This window comes from Apodemus sylvaticus, chromosome 5 (genome assembly GCF_947179515.1).
Source record: "Apodemus sylvaticus chromosome 5, mApoSyl1.1, whole genome shotgun sequence".
Taxonomy (NCBI): domain Eukaryota; kingdom Metazoa; phylum Chordata; class Mammalia; order Rodentia; family Muridae; genus Apodemus; species Apodemus sylvaticus.
In genome coordinates, this window is record NC_067476.1 from 32,763,192 (window position 1) to 32,782,705 (window position 19,514).

The following is a 19,514-nucleotide window of genomic DNA, read 5'->3' on the forward strand; positions in this document are numbered from 1 at the left end:
CGAGAGGGGGCATTGTGTCGGCCAGCGGTGCGCGATCGTCCGCTCGCGGTGGGGCCGGGGCTGAGGTGTCAGCGCCGCTGCGGCCGGGGCGAGAGGCGGACGAGAAGGAGCGCACAAGCGGCCGCGGGCGCCGGCGGGGGTGGCGGGAGCACCATGCGGATCGGCGCCCAGCGCCCTGCAGACCCCTCGCTAGGCAGAGAGGCCGGGGCGGCGCCGGGGCGGCGGGGAGCATGAGGGCGGCGGGGGACCGACTGGCTTCGGAGCTCTGCTAGGGAGCGGCGTGCGTTGAGCACTAACCGGGACGCGGCGGAGGGCGGGAGCCGAGCGCCCCGGGCTGTGGGCATTTTGGACACGGACGCAAGGGGCCGGGAGCCACAGCCGACATGGGCAACGCGGGGAGCATGGACTCGCAGCAGACCGATTTCAAGGCGCACAACGTGCCATTGAAGCTGCCGATGCCCGAGCCAGGTGAACTGGAGGAGCGCTTTGCTATCGTGCTGGTGAGTACGCTGTGGCCGGGCGCGGGGCCCCTGTGGGGCAGGCGGCGCAGATGACCCGGCTCCTCGGGTCCCGAGGGCGAGGCTCACACCTTCCCCATTGTGGACTCCCAGCCTCTTCTCTCGGCTTCTCTTCTTGCACTCTCCTAGGATGGGGAGAGGAGCCAGGGCCGTGCTACCCCGCCGGCCACGAACCCATTGTCTGGCGGGAGCGGCACCTCGCAGCGCGTGTGCCGGGAGGTGTAGCGTGGGTGTGAAGGAAGGGTGGCTGGCCGGGGAGGAGTGAGGGACGGGGCCGCTAAAGCTTTTTGTTTAAAGAATGAAAAGCAACCAGACGACCCCGGACAGTCTGCAAGGCATCCCTGGATGCCCAGCTCTGGGCCTGCGGGGTCTGCTGCAGACGCGCGCAGGTGGCTGGCCGCAGGCGCAGCGTCCGTCCGCACTGGGTCGGCGGAACTTGGAGGGTGGACGTCGCGGCTGGGCAGATGGACAGCTCCCCAGAAAGAGAAAGAGGAGGCCGGCTGCTGAGTGGCGCCGGGGTCCCTCCGCGAGGAAGAGGCATCTGAGACCCAGACGCGGGAGGGGGGGTGCGGGGGGGGGGGAGAAGCGCCCCGGGCGAGGGAGAACCTCAGTGTGTTCCCTTTGGTCTTAAATCTTAAACCACAAAAATGTGCAGTTTGGCTGGGACGTGTTAAGAGCCGTCCTGACTTCACCGGCGACCCCAGTTCCTTCAGCTGAGTCCATGGCTCCCTCCCGCATTCCGCATCTCTCAGCCTCCCCTTTCCAGCTTTTCAATCAAAGACTGGAATCCTCTCTTCCCAGTTTCCTTTTGGAACTAAGTTTCTGGGCCCTTCCCAACCGGAGTCTGCCTTTCTGTGAGCTCAAAAGGGTGTGACGCCTTTTCCCTTGCCCCAGAGAGCGTCCCAAGTGCAGTTGGTTCCTGGGTTCTCAAGTTTTAAGATCCCACCTTCTCTTAAGAGGGTGTTGGGAAGGAAATGAGGGTGGGGGGTGGGGTGGGCGGACGCCTGGCTCCGAGACTCAAAGCTCTGTTTCCCTTTTTCTAAATCCATGCAAGACAAGGCCGCCAGAGCCAAGAGGGACTTGTGATGGAGCTGCCAATTTCTGTGTCTACCTGAGAGAATTTTGGCATGTAACTTAAGAACTTTGGGAGAGGTCTCAAGCCTTGGATCAAAAGTTGGTTTTTCTGAGATTTGGACGTTGAGTGGGACATTGAAGCTGCCTTTCTCCATCTTTTGAAAGGGCGTTGTTTTGGTACTGAGAACGGGCTCTGGCTGGCTGGCCGGTCGGCTCTGTGTGATCAGGGGGCACAGAGGTTGTAGCTCTTCGCAGCCCTTTTAGGCCCCCTGGAAATTGCTGTGAACATGGGGAGGGGTAGGAGGGGGAAGATGTGGCTGCCTGTTTTGCTTTGCATCGCCTGTGATCTCCCACAGCTGCTCCCACGTTATGCAAGATGCGGACGCTGTGAAATGAGACAGCCTAAGCTTAATTACTTCTCAAGGCAGTCTGGTTGGTGCACACTTGACCCGTCTTTCCAGAGACAAACAAATGGTGTTTCTTGAAAAAAACAAAACAAAACAAAAAAAACAAAAAACCCCCCTCTTCCTGACAGACATAGCTGCAACTTTCTGGCTCTTGGTTTTCTGTTTTTCCCTTCATAGTGAGGTGTTGTCTGTGTCTGTCTGTCTGTCTGTCACTGTGTGTGTGTGTGTGTGTTTGAGGGGGGGGGACTGACTTGGATTTGGGCAGCCAGTGACACAGGGAGGTTGCAGCAGCCATGGTAATAACAATAATGCAATTAAGTTCTACTCAACTGGGAGAGCATTTTTTTTTTTTTTTTGCATAAGTTTTCAGTTACTCTGCTGATTAATAACACATGGTATGAATTAATCTTTGGGAAAATAATGCCCCTTCATTAACATGGCGAATTTGTGCCCCCATTGAGTCTAGCTAGCAGGTCACAAAGTGAGTCTGTAGGCTTTTAAGATTGTAAATCCCAGGCTCCTGGGGGTGTCCGGTGTTTGTTGTGGCTACTTTCCCTCCATGGGGAGTGTCAGCCAGTGAAGTTAGTTGGATGCAATTGTTTTGCAAGCTGTTTTAAGAGTATACTGAGTTTCTGAAACAGCACACAAAAGCACAACATATGCTGACCTTCTTTGAGAAGTTACCAGACTTTTGGCATCCTTGAGGAGTTAGGATTCAGCGTTGCTGTTCTGTGTTCTCTGAGCAGCTCCACTTGCTATCTCCTGAAACAAACCCAGCTGATTCCTCCTCTGTTTTCTCCCTCAGGCTGTTGACTCTGTGTTTTCCACTTTGGTTTTCTTTCATTTTCTCGAGTTGCTGGAGGCAACAGGAATATGTCATTTTGGAGATTAAGCTTGAAGGATATGATTTAGGAGGGAGATTTTGTTAGTCTTATACACATATACACATACATGTGCACCTCCGTGTGTGTGTGTGTGTGTGTGTGTGTGTGTGTTTGATTTTTTTTCCCCGTTCTTGAGCAACGAGAATCAGGTCGGCCTCGTCTCCGTCAGGCCCCTTTCTGCCTTTGCCTTGCTCTGTACCTAGGCTGGCCTCAGACTTGCTATTCACCTCCCGTGGCCTCCTGAGTGCTGAGCTTATAGACGTGCGTGCCACCACACCAGATCTATTCCGCTTTCTTATATAATAAAGACCACAGGGGATTTTAGGAGGAAAACTAGATTTATACTGTGCAGAAAAGTGTCCAAGCGCCTCATTGTAAGTATGACTTACATACATAATTAACGAGCTGTTTCAGGCTAGGAAAACAATTCCTCCCAACCTCCAGTTCTAGAATATTTAACGGCTCTGGTGGAGTAAATAAAACTTAAAGTGACAGGAGTCCATCTTATTTCACAGAGAATATAAATCTACCCATCAACCGTACCCTTGACTGGAGCAGCTTAGTGGGATAAGTCCTATACATCTAAGAAACTGTTGTCTATGAAAGGGAAGAGAGGAAGGGCACAACCAACCACGGAGTTAAGATTGGAAGAGCCAAATTGTTAAACTTCCCATAAATAACTAACATTGAGGTTTGGATCCACATTTTAAGAATTTAATTCTTGTAAGGAAAGTGTCTCCCTCTCTGGGCGTGTGTGTGTGTGTGTGTGTGTGTGTGGTTAGGACCCAACACCTTTGATGTTTCTGTTAGACTCTTCAGTGCAAGTGTCTTAAGTTACCAATTATCTTCTTCAGTCTTTGATACACACATATCTATTTATAGGCAACATCAGGCTGTCTTATTTGGTCCCACACATTTATGATTACATGTCCATGTTGCATTTATTCAGCATTGTCTAGTCCTTGGGGGGCGGGCACACACAAGCACTTTCTTTATCCTTCATCTTCAAATATGGCGCTGGGAAAGCAGCTGTTAGTGGGTGTTGCGCGGTGGTGGTCCTCAATCCAAGAATACCACTTTTCCGTTAGGCACCCCATAATATTGTTTGCTTTCAACTGTCAGTCACTGTTTACAAATGTAGAATATTGCATCTGGCACGTTTGTTGAGGCGCTCGATGTTTGAAGGATTCTTTGAACTTCGGGGTGAAGGATGATTCGAGTCCTCTGACATAGTTGCTTGAATTTCTACAGTAGCTCACAGCTCTGTGAGCAGATATAACAAGAAGGAAGATGCAGTGATAGTTTAGGGGAATCTTGTGGTTGAAACTGGGGACTGCTTTAGTTTCAGATTCATTAGACTTAGTTTCCTTTCCTTTTTCTTTCTTTCTTTTTTTTTTTTTTTTTCTCTCCTGAGCGTGGATTTAGTCACTTAGTCCTTTAGTCAGGAAGGAATTGGGAACACTTTGAGTGCCTGCTATACCCAAATATTCCTCATGCTGATGTGCCGTCTGTGTCCTGCAGTCTGGCCACCCAACAGTGCTAGAGCTGTGTAAATACTAACTGCCCGAATTGCTGGAGGTTGTGGTTATTGAGTCGCCAACTTGGGATTTGGATGTCTTCCTCATTTGTTAGAATTTCTCAAATCAGCAGCTGGGGGGGGGGGGGGGGGAAGGGGCCTGGGAATAGCAGTGAACACAAAAGCAAAACTAGAACCTGCTAAGTGCCCGCTGCAGCCTGTAGACAGTTGGCAGGAGGGCTTTAGCAGTAATCATGGTGAGGTGCGTTTGAGGCTGTGCCCTTCAGGTGCCTGGCATCTGCTCCCCTTTTGTATGTCCAGGCATGGAGAGAAAACCTTAACTGGGCCAACAGTGTATTCCTCAGCTTTCCTTCCCTGGCAGATTTTGGAACATGGTGCTTGGGGGACACAGGCTTTAGTAGAGCAGAGGGAGGAGCCAGCTGTCACTTGAATGCACGCGTGCACTTCTGCGAAGGGGACGACAAGGTCAGGTTGCTACAGTTTAGTTTGTTTTCCACTTTAAGGGAAGTACCTGGTGAGGTCTGTAGAGCAGATGGGTGGGCGTGGGTGAGAGTGTCACAGTCATCTCTCACTCCTGCTTGTTTTCTCGCATCCTTTCCCCTGTGAGGGAAAGAGTGTGGAAGGGGGCAGAGTGTTGCCAGTTTGAAACATTACAGTTTCACCCTGGGCAGCGGCTCCCTGGAACTGTGCCCCTTCTTCCTACAACAGCAGACATGGTTGTTTTGAGCTATTCCTACCAGCTTTATGAGCATGTGTGCCTTTTCTGTAATGAATGTATGAGATAGCAGTTGACCAAAGGAACTGAGTGGAAATGTTTGGAGCCTGTGACAGACTTTCAGTGATGCAAATTGTATGGGTGCCCTTAAATCCTCAAGGTGAGAAGAATTTGTTTTGTAATAGCCTGTTATCTAGCAAAAAGCGTTGTCTAAGGAAGCAAGAGTACTACTTGTTGGAGTTATTCCTTGTACCAGCTTGGGCATAGTCCCTAGTTCTCCTCATTTGTGGATGGGAATTCAGTTTGGTACAGATTTTTTAAAAATAGTTGAGGCAAGTTACAGCACTTTGAAGGAGTGAAGCATAGCACATTGTGATTCTTTGACCCACTTGACGTTAGGTTTGAATGCTTATAGAAGGTTGTTTAGTTCTACGGTGTGGTGGTGGAGGCTTGTGGTCCTGTTTCCTGGGGCCTGAGGGAAGAGGACTATGATTTGGAGGCCAGCCTGAACTATACAGTGGAGATCCTGTGTCAAAAAACAAAAAGCAAAGCAAAACAAACAGCAACAGTGGAACCACCGTATGGTCTGAAGAGTAAAATTTCTCTGGACCAGTGACGAAAATTCAGGTGAGAATACGGGGAAATGTTCCAAGGTTTAGAGTTGTCAAAAAATTTGAGAATGACTTCCTTACTGAGGTTATATAGACAGTGTCATGTGAAAGATGTTGTGACAGGAAGACCCTTCCCACCTCAAGTTACAGCAGGCGGTTTCACCTTCAAGCAGTTGCCTTAGAAGATGCTTTTCTTGAGGTAGACAACACCTGCTGATTGTACACACAGAACTGTAACCCCCACGAGTTGGGGAAGAGTTCCTTGAATGTCCTTCTTGGGCTCAAAGAAGGAAAAATGTTTAGATCCACATTTCCTGTGGAAATTCATTGCTTTATAAGGACTGTCGTCTGAAGGACTAAGACAGCACAGGTGTTAGGAAGCAAGAAACACAGGCCTGGGAATTTAGCTTGGCTGGTAGAGTTCCTCCTCTTTCCTGCCCAATCAAGGCCTCTCACTGCCTCAATGTGATTGGACAGGGAATATACCCTGCAACATCTTGTTTAGCATGCATGAAGCCTTGGGCTTGATGCTCAGCAATGCCTAAGGGCACGGTTGTTCCTTCTTGTAATATCAGCACTGGGGATGAAGATGCAGGAGGACCAGAAGTGCAGGGTCATCCTTGGCTATATATTAACTTAGAGGGCAGCCTGGGAATAGGAGTTCCTGTCTCGTAAACAAAACATCCTCTCACCCCACCCTCAAAACCAACCCAAACAGAACCAAAACCCAAGCACAGACTATATAGACGTTTGTGTGAAGGCACTGGTACCTGGAATTCTTTCAGGAACAAAGTGGGAAGCTGTTAAAGGACACAGTGGACAACCTTCAGAGGGAAGATGATGTCAAGGTCTTGATGCTTGGCAGAGGACCTCTTTTAGAGTGGCGTTCACGGAGTCCCGCCCTCCAGGGCAGCAGGCGCTGTGTCCCCACGTTTTGGACTCATGATTTGTGGAGCATCTTCACTATCATCTTGGTTTTCACCTATTTGAACAGTAGAGGTGGAGAGAGCTCATGTCTTGGAGAATTCTGCTCATATTTGTAAGGAGATCTTTCTGTCCCCTGCACAGTCGCCTGTGTGCCTGGACCAGGAACAAAACACCAAGCGCCATGCTATTTTTCAGGGATGAGCTGGCTGCTGGGGTACTTCATTGTTGATTGATTCACTTAAGAAATGTTGTTGGGGTTGGAGAGATGGCTCAGCGGTTAAGAGCACCACTGACTGCTCTTCTGAAGGTCCTGAGTTCAAATCCCAGCAACCACAAGATCTGATGCCCTCCTGAGTGTCTGAAGACAGCTACAGTGTACTTAAATATAACAATAAATAAATCTTCAAAAAAAAAAAAAAGAGAGAAATGTTGTTTTGGGGTCAGGAAGGCTGGGAATCCTTATGTCTGGAAACATCAAGTCCATACATGGGAATAACATGGTTTTTTGATGCTTATAGATTAAGTGTATTTTCTCTTTACCCTCACAGGAAAAATAAAAGCAGTGTGCAGCTAGTACTGCTCCCAGATGGACCCCTTAAGGAGCATGGGTTTTGTTTTTCTAGAAGAAACTCGTTTCAGTTGGCCACATCATGGTCTTTCTGTGTGGTCTGTCACTGACTTAGTGACTTAGCTCTGTTGGATTTCTGAGTTCCTGTATCCATTGTCACTGAAGCACAAGGCCTAGGTATATAGACCCCGCATTATCTGGCACAGTGCAGTCAGTTCAAGACAATCCTGGACTCTATGAGTCTATGAGGCCTTGTCCGTGGAATGGCAGGGGTGGGAGATGGGGGCAGGGAGTGGCAGTGGTTGGGCAGGCCGATGGAATGGTGCGCATGTCCTGGTTATCCTAAAAACCTATTGGCTCACATTTTGGCCATGGCAGTGTTTTGAGGTCTCTAAGGTGTAACATCTGAAGGCGGTGGCTGTCCGTGGTCTCAGGTCTAAGTCGCATGTTTGCTCAGGCACGTCAGGAACATGCCTCGGTTTTCTTTGGCTTCTCTTAGAAGTTTTGTGGAAATCTTATTTAAGGTTCAAGGGGGACTTGATCAGTTGAAGTACTAGTTTAGAAGCCTCACCGTGTTGGTGCCTCTCTGGCGGCCTCACAGGTATTTGTCTTGGGGGCTGGAGAGGAGTCTCAGCAGTTGAGAACATGCTCTCTTGCAGGGGGCCGCAGTTCATTTATGACAATTGGTGACTCTAGCTTCAGGGAACCAACCACCTTCTGACTCTAGACACCTGCACTCACACATGGACAAACATATATATGTTAATATAAGTAAAAACCCCCTACTTATGTCTATTATGTATAATTAATATATGAAAATGAACACAATTTAAAAGTGCTGCTGTGTGAGTCTCACTTGTAGTCATTGTGGTGAATTTGTGTGAGTTGACATCACGGTTTTAAGAGTCCTGTGGGACCTGACAGCATCACTCCGCCCGAAGGTTACTATGCCCAAAGAGTGTTTTATTTGATTCTTCTGACTGAAACGAGTGCTTTAGGAGAGCATTAGGCAATGTTGAGGGATTAAACCGAAACAAAACAACAACGAAAACAACCCTAAAGATAGATAATTTGATTCAACCCAAAGCAGGAAGATGCAAAAAACTAGAAGATCAGAATAAAAACCTGTTGGCTGGTGGAATGACTAACTTCAGAAACGGCTGCGAGATGATCAGAATGAACACTCGCTGAGAAGGCCCTCCACCCCGGGTGTAGGGTGGGGCGGTGACTCTAACTTCTGTGGTGGAGGAGGTATCCGTGTGCTGCAGCCTTGCTTGAGTCTCTGTTCTCTGGCTTAATTGTTGTTGGTTCCATGCAGGCCTTTTGCTTTGATCTCTGGCTTTACCACTTACAAAGACTTGATGAGCTTGGCTTTGTATTTGAGTGAAATTCAAATACACTTGTGAAATGTAAACAGCATTCATTTATTAAGAATCCTATAATCAAGGCAAATTGGCATGCTTATAGAAGCAATTAGCTTTGAGAATAGGAAGATAAATAGGATGCTAGGTCAAGAATGAGCTGATTGTTCTCAGTGTTAGAGTTGAGTTATCCCTTTATGAGTTATAACATAAGCAAATAGGCTTTTCTCTTATTCATAGTGGTTCACATTTGTGGTTTTAGTTTGGAGGGCAACATATGTGCTGTTTCTGAAATCAGGAGGACAGAAACAATTATTGTCTCATTTTTCCTCTTTTTAGAGGAAATATAATTCTTCCCAGGAAATGTATATGGGCGATTTTTTGACCAGATAAAACAATCCAGTAATTGAGAACAGAGTGAAAGAAGGTCTGGATCTGGGTGGGAGTATTAAAGGATCATAATTTTGTTGCTGTTCGGGGAAAGTAGACAAGATGACTTTGACAATAGCAGAACAATTGGAAGCAATTTCCCTCCCTCTCTCCCCTCACTCACGGTCCTTCTCTCTCTGGAGATTCTGTAGTTCAGGCTACCCTCATGTTGACTCTGTAGACAATGATAAACTTCTATTCCCACCTCCAGAGTGTTGGGATTTCCATCACTCAACCAATGGAGCCACACTGCAGCCTTTATTCACTTTCATAAGACTCCGATGGTTCCTTTTCCTATAGAAGGAAGAAGCTTTATCGTTGGATATTGGATCATCCTATTTGCATTATGGAAGCACTCAATTCATCCAGTGAGGCCAACACTTCCAAATATCCTAGGTATGAACTCTAGGGAACCTAAACGGCAGAGCAGGGAGTCAGGTGAGTGGCTTTAGGGGTTAGTTGCCTTTGTGACTCTTTCAGCTTCTGGTGTGGTCAGCTAATGTCCTTAGATAGCTTTCTCCTTTTCGTCACACTGACCTGGTAATAGGTCTTCATTATTTCCATGAACTTATTTCCTTCTGGTCGACCTAGGAAGCAGTACAGCCCTGATGTGTTGGGACCAAGGTGCTATGGACTTGTCTGCTGCCCACTAATCAGAGCTTCCAGGTATACACCTCGAGCACTCATCACTGAATGCGTGGCCTTCTGGGTTTGTGGAACCTTCTGCCTGCCTGCCAGCACCTTTCTTAGTGGAAGGTTTAAGTCTCAGGTTTCGTTCTTTTGGAGAACATTTGTTTGGCTTAGAGATCTTGAATCATCTGGGAATCAACCCTCATTTAAAGATGTAGTCCTTTAATATTAGCCACCTGTTTTTTTTCCTTTCAATTAATGATAACTATCAGACATCCCAAGGTTGATTTTTCTACTTTTCTATTGCTAAAGGAAAGTTTTTTAAAAATGGTTTTGGTGTCAGACAGTGGTGAAAGTGCCACACTCAGGAGGCAGCCTGGTCTACAGAGTGAGTTCCAGGATAGCCAAGGCTACACAGAGAGACCATGTCTTGAAAAACTGAAAAAGAAAGAAAGAAAGAAGGAAGGAAGGAAGGAAGGAAGGAAGGAAAGAAAGAAAGAGAAAGAAAGAGAGAGAGAGAGAAAGAAAGAAAGAAAGAAAGAAAGAAAGAAAGAAAGAAAGAAAGAAAAGGAAGAAGGGTTTTGGTTTTTTGGAATGATATTGTCTAATCATCTATGGAAAAAACCCTTTCGACTGACCCTACCATTGTGTCACAACTCCAATTCCCATCCCTCGGTTGTTCCTCATGCCCAGTCTGACTCCTTGCCTCCTAGCCAGCCTAGCCCCGAGCCTGCTCTCTTAGTGGTCACCCTTAGGTGGAAGAGAGCGGGCTGAGGATTGTGCTTCTCTCCAGCAGAAGACATAGGCATTAGGTATTATGGACCAAGGCCACTTCCGAGGTGTGTGTGTAAGATAGTGTCTAGCTTTTCATAACACTGAAAGAGGACATTTTGATTTGTGCTACCGGAACAGAGTGTGAATGGAGAGGGACTTACAGATGAAGGCCAGCAAGTGTCCCTATGAATTTTATCTCGTGGGCTTTCCTCATCAAGACCTACTTACGCTATTCAATGCATTGGGTCCAACACCAGAGCTTCATGGCTGTGTTTGTTCTGGTATTTTATGTTAATTTTAGAGACAGGGTTTCTCTTTGTAACAGCCCTGGCTGTCCTGGACCTCATTTTGTAGACCAGGCTGGACTTGAACTCACAGAGCTCCACTTACCTTTGTTTCCCCGGGTGCTTGGATTAAGGGCATGTGTGACTTTAATTTTTTCAACCCCTATTTTATATGATGGTTCATAAACAGTGCAACCTCCCGTTTAGCCCACTACTCATCAGAGGTAGTGGGAAAGAAAGGATTCCGGGTGAGAAGGAAGGGGAGTTGTCTGGAAATTGGCAGTTTAGTTCACAGGTCAGCAGTGATCCACTTGCAGACACTCTACAGATACACCAGCAGTTCAGCTTGGGATAGCAAACACAAACCCCACAGCTGTGGCGGCACTACCTAGCAGAGACAGCCAGGCCTGAGTCAGCCAGAATTCCAGAAGTGCTAGGCTGTGCCTCTCGGGGAAGCGAAGTCCTTGAGTCCTTATACTCTCCAAACATCACACGGCTCCTCCTTCACGGGTCTTGCCTCAACACTTGTGAGTGTCTCAGCTGGCATCACTTTGCCAATCAGACCGAGTCCACAGAAGCAGCAAGAAACTGTAGCACATCACCAGAAGTTTCTTGCTGCAGGGGTGGGGTGGGGGTAGGGTGGGGTGGGGTGGGGTGTTCCTCTATGGAGTTCCTACAAATGCAGCTCACTTATGCAATGTAAGGCAGACCAATACATGCGTGCTGTTAGCAAAGATTCCATTCATCACGTGTCCTTTCACATGCTTGCTTTAGCAGAACATCCTGTCATCTGTGTCTGCTTCAGCTAAATCTTCCTTCAGAAGTCTGCCTTAGCCTTTCACCTGTGTCCGCTTCAGCTAAACATTCCTTCACGTGTTTGCTCTAGCAAAACATCATCTAACTGTCTCTCCAAAGAACCCTTAAGTTTCCACATCTGGCATGCCGCACCAGTTCTCAGCTGCTGTGTTTGTGGTTAAAGGTCAGGCTCTATTCTCTGCTATCCAGCTAGGTTCTGCCCAGGCTTTTCATCCAGGTGACCACGTGGGGTTAGGTCAGACCTGCCTTCTCTTCACATTGCTTACAAGACCCTCACTTGCAGCTTGCTTTGTCTCTGTTCACTTTTCCTTATAACGTTCCTCAGAGATTGATTCTCCTATGTGGAAAACTTTCCTGTCTTCTCTGCTTACCGACATTTGACATTCGCTTAGCCTTCAAAGTTCCACTGAAACCCAACTCTCTCTGTGTGCTCTTCCAGGCTCCTATCAGCTCCCGGAAGGTGGGAAAACAATGCCTTTGCTTTGATCTCCTTATTTCATGAATCAGCTCCTACGAGGCTCTGGGTAAATGGCACCCTTGTGAGGTGTGGCTGTTCGTCAGGGGCTGCCTGTAGTTGTGGCTTTGTAGTTGCTTTTCATAGTCTCAGCGGCAGTCTGTTTACATCCTTGTTTTATCTGCTTCTTCACACTCCTGGGAGGCAGGGACCTGGCAGCTGCTTCTGTAGCACAGGGCCGGGTCTGAGAGGGTCCCAGCACAGAGCCTCTGATGGCGGAACTCAGTCGGCTGCAAGAAGACTGAGGAGAGGAACAGCTGCCCGGCAGCCTATTGTGCGGACAGCACCGTGCTCACGGTTAACTGCGCCCACTTGACTTTGTATTGAAGTGATACTGTCAGACTCTTACTCCCCTTGGTGGTCCCCGTAGTGTCCAAGAATACTTCATGCTCAGGGACAACAAGCTGGCACCAAGCTCCCCTTGACTTAAGAGCTAGGAGTAGGCCAGGCCGACATTGGATGTGGCCGGAGACCGACAGCCGGTGGTTTGTCACAGTCTAAGCTAGATTTGGTCTGTGGTCTGTGGTAGTTGAGTGAGTAGCAAAGGCGAGTAGGGCGTCCTGCGTGGGGTGGGTTTTTTTCTTTTTCTTTTGTTTGTTGTTTGAGTTTGAAGGGAGGCACCTTAGAGGAGCAGCATCTGCTTGCGGAATGCTCTCAGACTGTCACTTGAGGCTGGCAGGAAGGGTCCTAAAGAAGCAAGGCTAGTGGGGGATGAGAGCATGGGGCCTGAAGTGATGATGCACGGAAGTCCAGTTTTGTTCTTGGGTTAAAGCATTTGCATTCCACTGTAAGGAAAGGTAGTGTTTTTGTTCTTCACTCCTGTTTTTCTCCCGTCCTGAGCATCGTGGCACGTGCCTTTGACAGTGCTTACAGGGGAGGGGTGCTCTTCCTTCACTAACAGGATGGTGGGATTCAGATAGTGGCTGCTACAGAGGAATGGAGGTAGGATTTGAACTCAGGTCTATTGATAAGGGAACCTGGTTCTTCCTATTGTCTGATAATATTTTTTTTTTCTGGAGTAACTGTAAGGTGTCATTAAATGCATGCTTGCTCATTCTTTGTGTAATAGCTGCTTTATATCCTTACAGGGTCTGTCTTAATATAAAATATATCTAATCTGACCCAGAGGTCTTCGTCATCAGTGTGGTTGCTGATGGATTAAGCCCTGAGGGTTAGACAGAAAGCTGTGCTAGATTCCCAGTGTTTGATTTCCTTGGAAGGAGGCCAGAAGATGCTTCTGAGAGCCCAGCCCTATCTCAGTCACTCTGCGCTACTATAGCTCTAGACGGTGCATTTTTGCTTTTAGTACGGTTTAAGACAGGCTGATTTAATCAGGCAGTCCAAATAATTCATCGAGGTCGCACTGTGTGCTAGGCGATACTGCTGGCCGTGGAGGATGCTTGCTGAGTGAAGCCGACTCATGCAGCACCATCAAGGAGTTCACATTTTAGTGGGAAGGACAGCCGTCAGCCAGACATGGACGGATATACAGACAAGGGCATGAGACAGATGAGATGTCGGAGACCAGTGGGGCAGTAAAATAAAAAGCAGTGTGAAGTGGCATCATCTCTGAAGAAAGCTTTGTGGGATATGAAGAAGTAGCCCCTGTGTGAGAAACGAGCCCTCAGGCTGAAGGAGAGAACTATGATCTGTTTCTTCCCTCACACTCAGGATGGGCTTCCACAGGCCTTGAAACAAGTGTGGAAAAGGGTCTGTGGAGTACACTCACCCTACAGCCACTCTACAGTCAGACAGTGGAGGCTCTCACCCTACAGTCACTCTACAGCCAGACAGTGGAGGCTCTCACCCTACAGACACTGTATAGTCAGATAGTAGAGGCTTTCACCCTACAGCCACTCTACAGTCAGAGAGTGGAGGCTTTCACCCTTCAGTCATTCTACAGTCAGACAGTGGGGGTTCACAATGGAGGCTTAGGAAAGAGTTTATGACTTTGACTGCCCTGGCAGCTGTGTCTTCTAGGCACAATTCTGCTTGTTGTTAAGTCTTTGTGATTTGTAAACTCATGACCATTTCAAGTTTGTCAGTGTTCTAGATCAATAAAAATGTCAGGCTTGGGAGTGGAGTACTGGCTAGTGTGAGTTACTGTCCCACGTGAAGGCTGAGGCTTAGAATGGTTCATCTCTTTGAAGCCACATGTGGGCCTGGGCATTCCAGGTAGAAATTATATTATTGTTGTAATTTCTAGTATGTAGCCTTGATTCTTCCCCTGTTGATTTTTAAACGTTTTCTTCAGAAAAGAACTAGTGTATTTCCAGGAACATACAGAAAGTTTATACAGACTTTTGATTCTGAAGTTAAAAGTAAAAATTGTGTATAGTTAATTGATTATCCTTACAGTCCTCTAAGTTGGCCATTAACTACATACACTACATATATATACTTCCTCATTGAAATAATCCCAGAGTGTAATTTTGTGTAATTTGAAATCGGCCAAAGGTGAAGCTTTAAGAGGACTCAGCTGTAGAACCTGGGACTCACCCGGGACTGAGGAATCAGGATGGAAACTGTGGACATGTGTACTTAGAGAGCTGTTTTCTTAAGGTACCGTGTTGACCTCTCATCACAAAGATATGAAAAAACAATGCTTGACGGGAAACCAGAGTCCCCGTGATGGTTCAGCATCTCTTCAGCCTCTGTTTATCTCGTCGTACGTCCTGAAGCGATGGCAACTATATGTCCTCTATAAATAATTAAAGATAAAATAAGAACCGGATGAATAGGCCACAGCCCACTCTTCAAATAGTAAGAGGCTGGAAAGCTTGCGCTCAAATCGGCTTTCTTTCCAGCAGCAGTTGGCCTCGGAGGCATTCTCCAGGCTCTCAGACAACTGTCTCGGAACCTTGTTTTTGTCCCTGGTAAAATGGCTGTGTTGTTCACTTGTGGGCTGTGTGGCAAGCCTTTTGCTGAGCCTTCAGTGATAACCCACAGACTTGAACTTCCTTGTGGGGAAAACAACTCTTATTGTGTAGTATTAGTTGGTCTTATGTTGGGAGTTGTACATTTTTTAAAAAAAAGCAAATTCTACAAATAAGGAACTACTAAGATGCAGGGAGGACCAGAAGGGATGCCTTCATGGTTAAGGGCACTGCCTGCTCTTCCAGAGGACCTGGATTTGATTCCCAGCACTCACATAATGGCTCACAACCACCTGCCTGGACCTGGCTCGAGATTGTGATTGACTGGGTGGGATCTCACTCCCCTAGGTGGTCAGTGTCAGAAGTAGATAAATGGTCACACTCACTTTGCTAGAAAACTTGTAGTCTTAACAAGGCTTATTTGTAAGAATTCTGGATCAGGTATTAATCTTCCAAGAAGGGCTTTTAACTGACCTTGTAAGACAGGGCCTTTTAGAACGTGAGATATAGTTCATGTGGTTGAAGGCTTGCCTAGCACATACCCAGACTCGAGTTTGATTCTTAACACCTCATAAACCAGGTATGGTGGTGTATGCCTGTAACTCTAGCCCTCAGGAAGTGTAGCTATAAAAGCAGGGCATTGGAAGTTGATTGCTAGATTGAGGTTGGCTTAGGATTTGTGAGACCATGGCATCAAAAACCAAAACTAAAAAAAGAAAGAGAAAGAAAGAAACAAAAAGAAAAAAGAAAACACTAAGGCACCAACAACGTTTGTGGGGAAAGGAGGTCTAGAGTGCCCAGAAGCGAATGGGTGATAGGCTGTTTTGTCGTTCCTGCGACAGGGTTACCTTTATTCAGCCACTCTGATGTGCAAATACCTCAAGAGCTGTGGTGCATATATGTGTGTATATATACATACATATACATTGTGTGTGTGTGTGTGTGTGTGTGTGTGTGTAGCCTCTTAATGACATGTTTTTATCTTGACTCTGTATTTTGTGCCATTAGAACGAGGGCCAGGAGTGTCACCGTGTCTGTTCCATTTCAGACATCTTTGTTACTGGAGCAGTAAAGCTCTGGACTGACCGTGTGAAGCCAGTGCACATGCAAAAATATACAAGCCTGAGACTGGAGGAGACTGCAGTGCTGAGGTTTTGCTTGGCTCCAGTTCCATTTTGAGATGGATGGAGTCATTTGAATTTTTTTATTTTTTTCTGAATTCCAGTAGTGCCCCCGCCCCTCCCCCACCCACAAAAATAATTGTGTGACTTGTGTCTACATGGCCTTCTGGACTTGCTCTAGGAAGCAAAGAAGGAAAAACCTTTGAGTTACAGTTTCCTGGTCACTTCGTGTCATGTGTTCCCAAGAATGTTCTGTAGTAATCTGTTTGGAATAATATCTGACTTGCCAATCTCGCTGAATCAGGCAGAGCTAGGCTCAAAAATAAAAGGCAATTGACCCAGGTCAGATGAAAGCACTACCAACATCTAGAATGTAGTCTAGAAATTTCTGAAGGTCCACTCCTCCTTCCTTTAGGCAAGGAACACGCTCATTTTTCTTATCTGATAAATGCCGTTTCTACCCTAAGGTTTTTTGTTGTTTTTTAGTTAGTAAGATAAAAGAATATTTGATAGCATCTTTAGAGTATTAGATAACAAAAAAATTTTAATGCAAATTTAGATTTTTAAAACTGATTGGGCTTAATGTGTGTGCCCCCTGCGTGTGTTAACTTTAAGTTTTGTATTTCCGTAATGAAGGTATGAACCCATCCTGTCACGCCCCTTGCACACTTATTGAAGCACTTAGCTTAAAATTACATGAAAGGACATAATACTCCCCTCCCCAAGACAGTCCAGATGAAAAGGATTATAATATGCTACAAAAATATTAGCCTGCCTGGCCCGGCCTGTGACTCATTCCTTTTGGAGTGCTCATTTTGACAGCTTTTTTGAATCACACATCAGTCGCAATGCTGGTATTTTTGGCGGGGTGCTAGACTTCACCCTAATGCTCAGGAGGGCGGCTGCCAAGACTGAACAAAGAGAATTATAAATGAACCGGCGGCATCACAAACACTTGGGATTTTTTCCCCCTTGAGCAGAAACAGCTTTGGGAGCTAAATGGTGATGATCTCTCCTAAGCATCTCTCCTAAGAATACTCTGCTCCAACCCGGTGAGCCCCACACTTATGGACATCACCCTGTACTATAGCAAAGACGACAGAGTTAGCATTCCAGAGCCTTCCTTCCTCCGCTGCCCCCCATCTTAGGAGTAATCTTTTCAGCTTTGGGTTGTCCTCTAACAACTGAGATTCCTCATAGGTCTCTCTGCTCCGTGTCACTGCTCTGGAAAGAAAGTCCCATCAATCGCAAAGAGAAGCAGATGTGTGGGGTGAGCGTAGGAAGGAAAATCTGCCCCTCCGTCTCTTGCCTTTTCATCTCTTTCTTGCAGGCGTTCTTTCGTTCTGTTTGAACAGGTCTTTGTAATCATTGTCGTTTCTCACACTGTTACATGTGGACTGTTATTTTATGAAGAAATCTCCCCTTGTGATCTTTAGTGATTTAAGAGCCTGTGCTCTGAAGCTATCCTTCACTTCCAGAAAGTAATCCTACTGGAAAGGTTTTAGTTTCCATTTTTTTTTTTCCATGTAGCTCAGGCTGGCTTCAATTTGCCTTATAGTTAAGGTTGTCTTCGAACTTCTGATCCTCTGCCTTGACCTTGTGAGTGCAAGTTCACAAGCCTAAGCTGCTGTATCTAGCTACTGGGAATAGTTGAATGGTATATCACAACAGGACAGAGGTGTAGGGTAAAATACCACACACTAAAAGATACCGACACACTCACCCTCCCAGGTCTTATCTTTTCCTCCTCTTTGGGAGTAAATTATTCAGAGTGGTCATATGCCATTCCTGTGCCCACATGCTAGAAATAACTTAGTTTCTGGATTTATGCTATCCGTATTCCATCTGAGATGTGTTTATGTGATACATGTGGCTAGCCCCAGGCCAGTGATTTGAATTACGCTTTTGGAAGGGCTGGGCTGCACATCATTTAGAGTCCAGGCTCATTTGAGGATTCTGGACTTGTCAATATGCCTGTTAAAGACTTATTTTATTTTCACTTATGTGTATATGTTTGTGCCTTTTTGTGGGTTTGTTACATGTGAGTAAAAGTCCCCATGGAATCCCAGAAGTAGTTGTTGGGTCTCCTGGAGCTAAAATTATGTAGGCAATTGTGAGCTGCCCAGTGAGGTTCTGGGAATCAAACTTGGATCCTCTGTAAGAACTGTATGTGCTCTTAACTGCTGAGCTATCTCTCCTTCACACAGAATTTGCCCATTTGCAACACCAAATCATGTATGTGTTCATGAACTTCGCAGTACTGAGGAGGTGGATAAGCTAACAGATTAAACATGTGACTGACCCTCCATTGCCTTATGCACTTTGCATACAAGTAGTCTTCTCTTTAAGTTTTGTTTTTATCAAGTTCATGTTCTTTGGTTAGGCTACACTGTTTTTTAAATGTTTACTTCACTTAGGGATGGGCATATGTGGAGGATGGAGGACAGCTTGCAGAAGCTGGTTCTCTACTTCTGTACAGGTTCTGGGGATAGAACTCAGCTCTTCCATTTGTGCTATGTGTGACCTTAATTTACAGTACTACTGGTTGTGAGTTCACAAAGTACTGTATGTTGTCTATAAACAAACACACAAAACACAGATTGACGTGTGGGTTTCTGCACTAGTCAGTCAGCAGAAATGGTAGGACTGGAGTTTCCTGGTATAGAATCCAACATTGTATTTTGCCTAGGGCCTTCGGTCCACCGTTAGATACGTCTGTGTATGTGGTAACTCGGTAGAACATAACCACTACAAATGCGCTAGGTAGAGGGAACATTCTAAAACTCTGTTGAGCATTTAAGCATATTTATTGGTGTCGTTACAGTGAAGGCACTTGTCTAGCTCTCCTGGTGCACACAGGTCAGTTTCCAAAGGTCGGACACTTAGCAATGGCAGCCTCATCTTCAACTGAAGGAATGGTCATTGAAATGCTTTCTCTCAATGTTGTCAAAACCAGTGCAGTGCATCTCTCAGTTCCGCACTGATTGGGGTCACGTACTAGTAGTAACGACTATTTTTTAATGCCTCCTTGGTACTAAAATAGTTTTGGCAGTGAATGATTATCCATGAACTTAGAGTGTGGTTTCTATGATAAAATTTTGAGTGTTTAAAAAAAAATTAGTTGCCTTCCACTTAAAGATTTAATTTTGAGCAAGGTAAATTTAGGTTGGCAGTGTTGGTAGGAAACATGGTAGCTGTGGCAGATAGTATTACTTGAGTCCTACCTTTGAGCTGGGATTGACTGGTGCATTCATTGGTCCAAAGCGGTTGGACTGCTTGTCCGCACTCACCCTGTCATTACAGCAACACACTCAGGAATTGAAACTTAAACTTCCCGGTTCTCCAGCTGCCAGTCTAATCACGTGTTATACATGGCTCATACCACGGAATTTTACACCCGCTGAAGGCTTAAGATGTATGTGTATATGTATATATTTTTTCTTCCGAGAAATATAAAAGTGTCTGGAG

The 19,514-nt window shown here is 46.3% G+C and overlaps 1 protein-coding gene across 4 annotated transcripts in view; it reads left to right on the forward strand.

The window, feature by feature from the left end:
• Positions 1 to 254: 254 nt before the first annotated feature.
• Positions 255 to 19,514, forward strand: part of Fmnl2 (formin like 2) — a 261,419-nt gene continuing 242,159 nt past the window's right edge. For 3 of the 4 annotated variants that reach the window (XM_052182484.1, XM_052182482.1, XM_052182483.1), the window contains exon 1: positions 256 to 500. In XM_052182484.1, coding sequence (XP_052038444.1) covers positions 384 to 500 — 117 coding nt within the window. In that variant the 5' untranslated portion in view covers positions 256 to 383. Of the gene's footprint in view, positions 501 to 19,514 lie in introns of all 4 variants that reach the window. The other variant, XM_052182485.1, reaches the window with a different exon arrangement.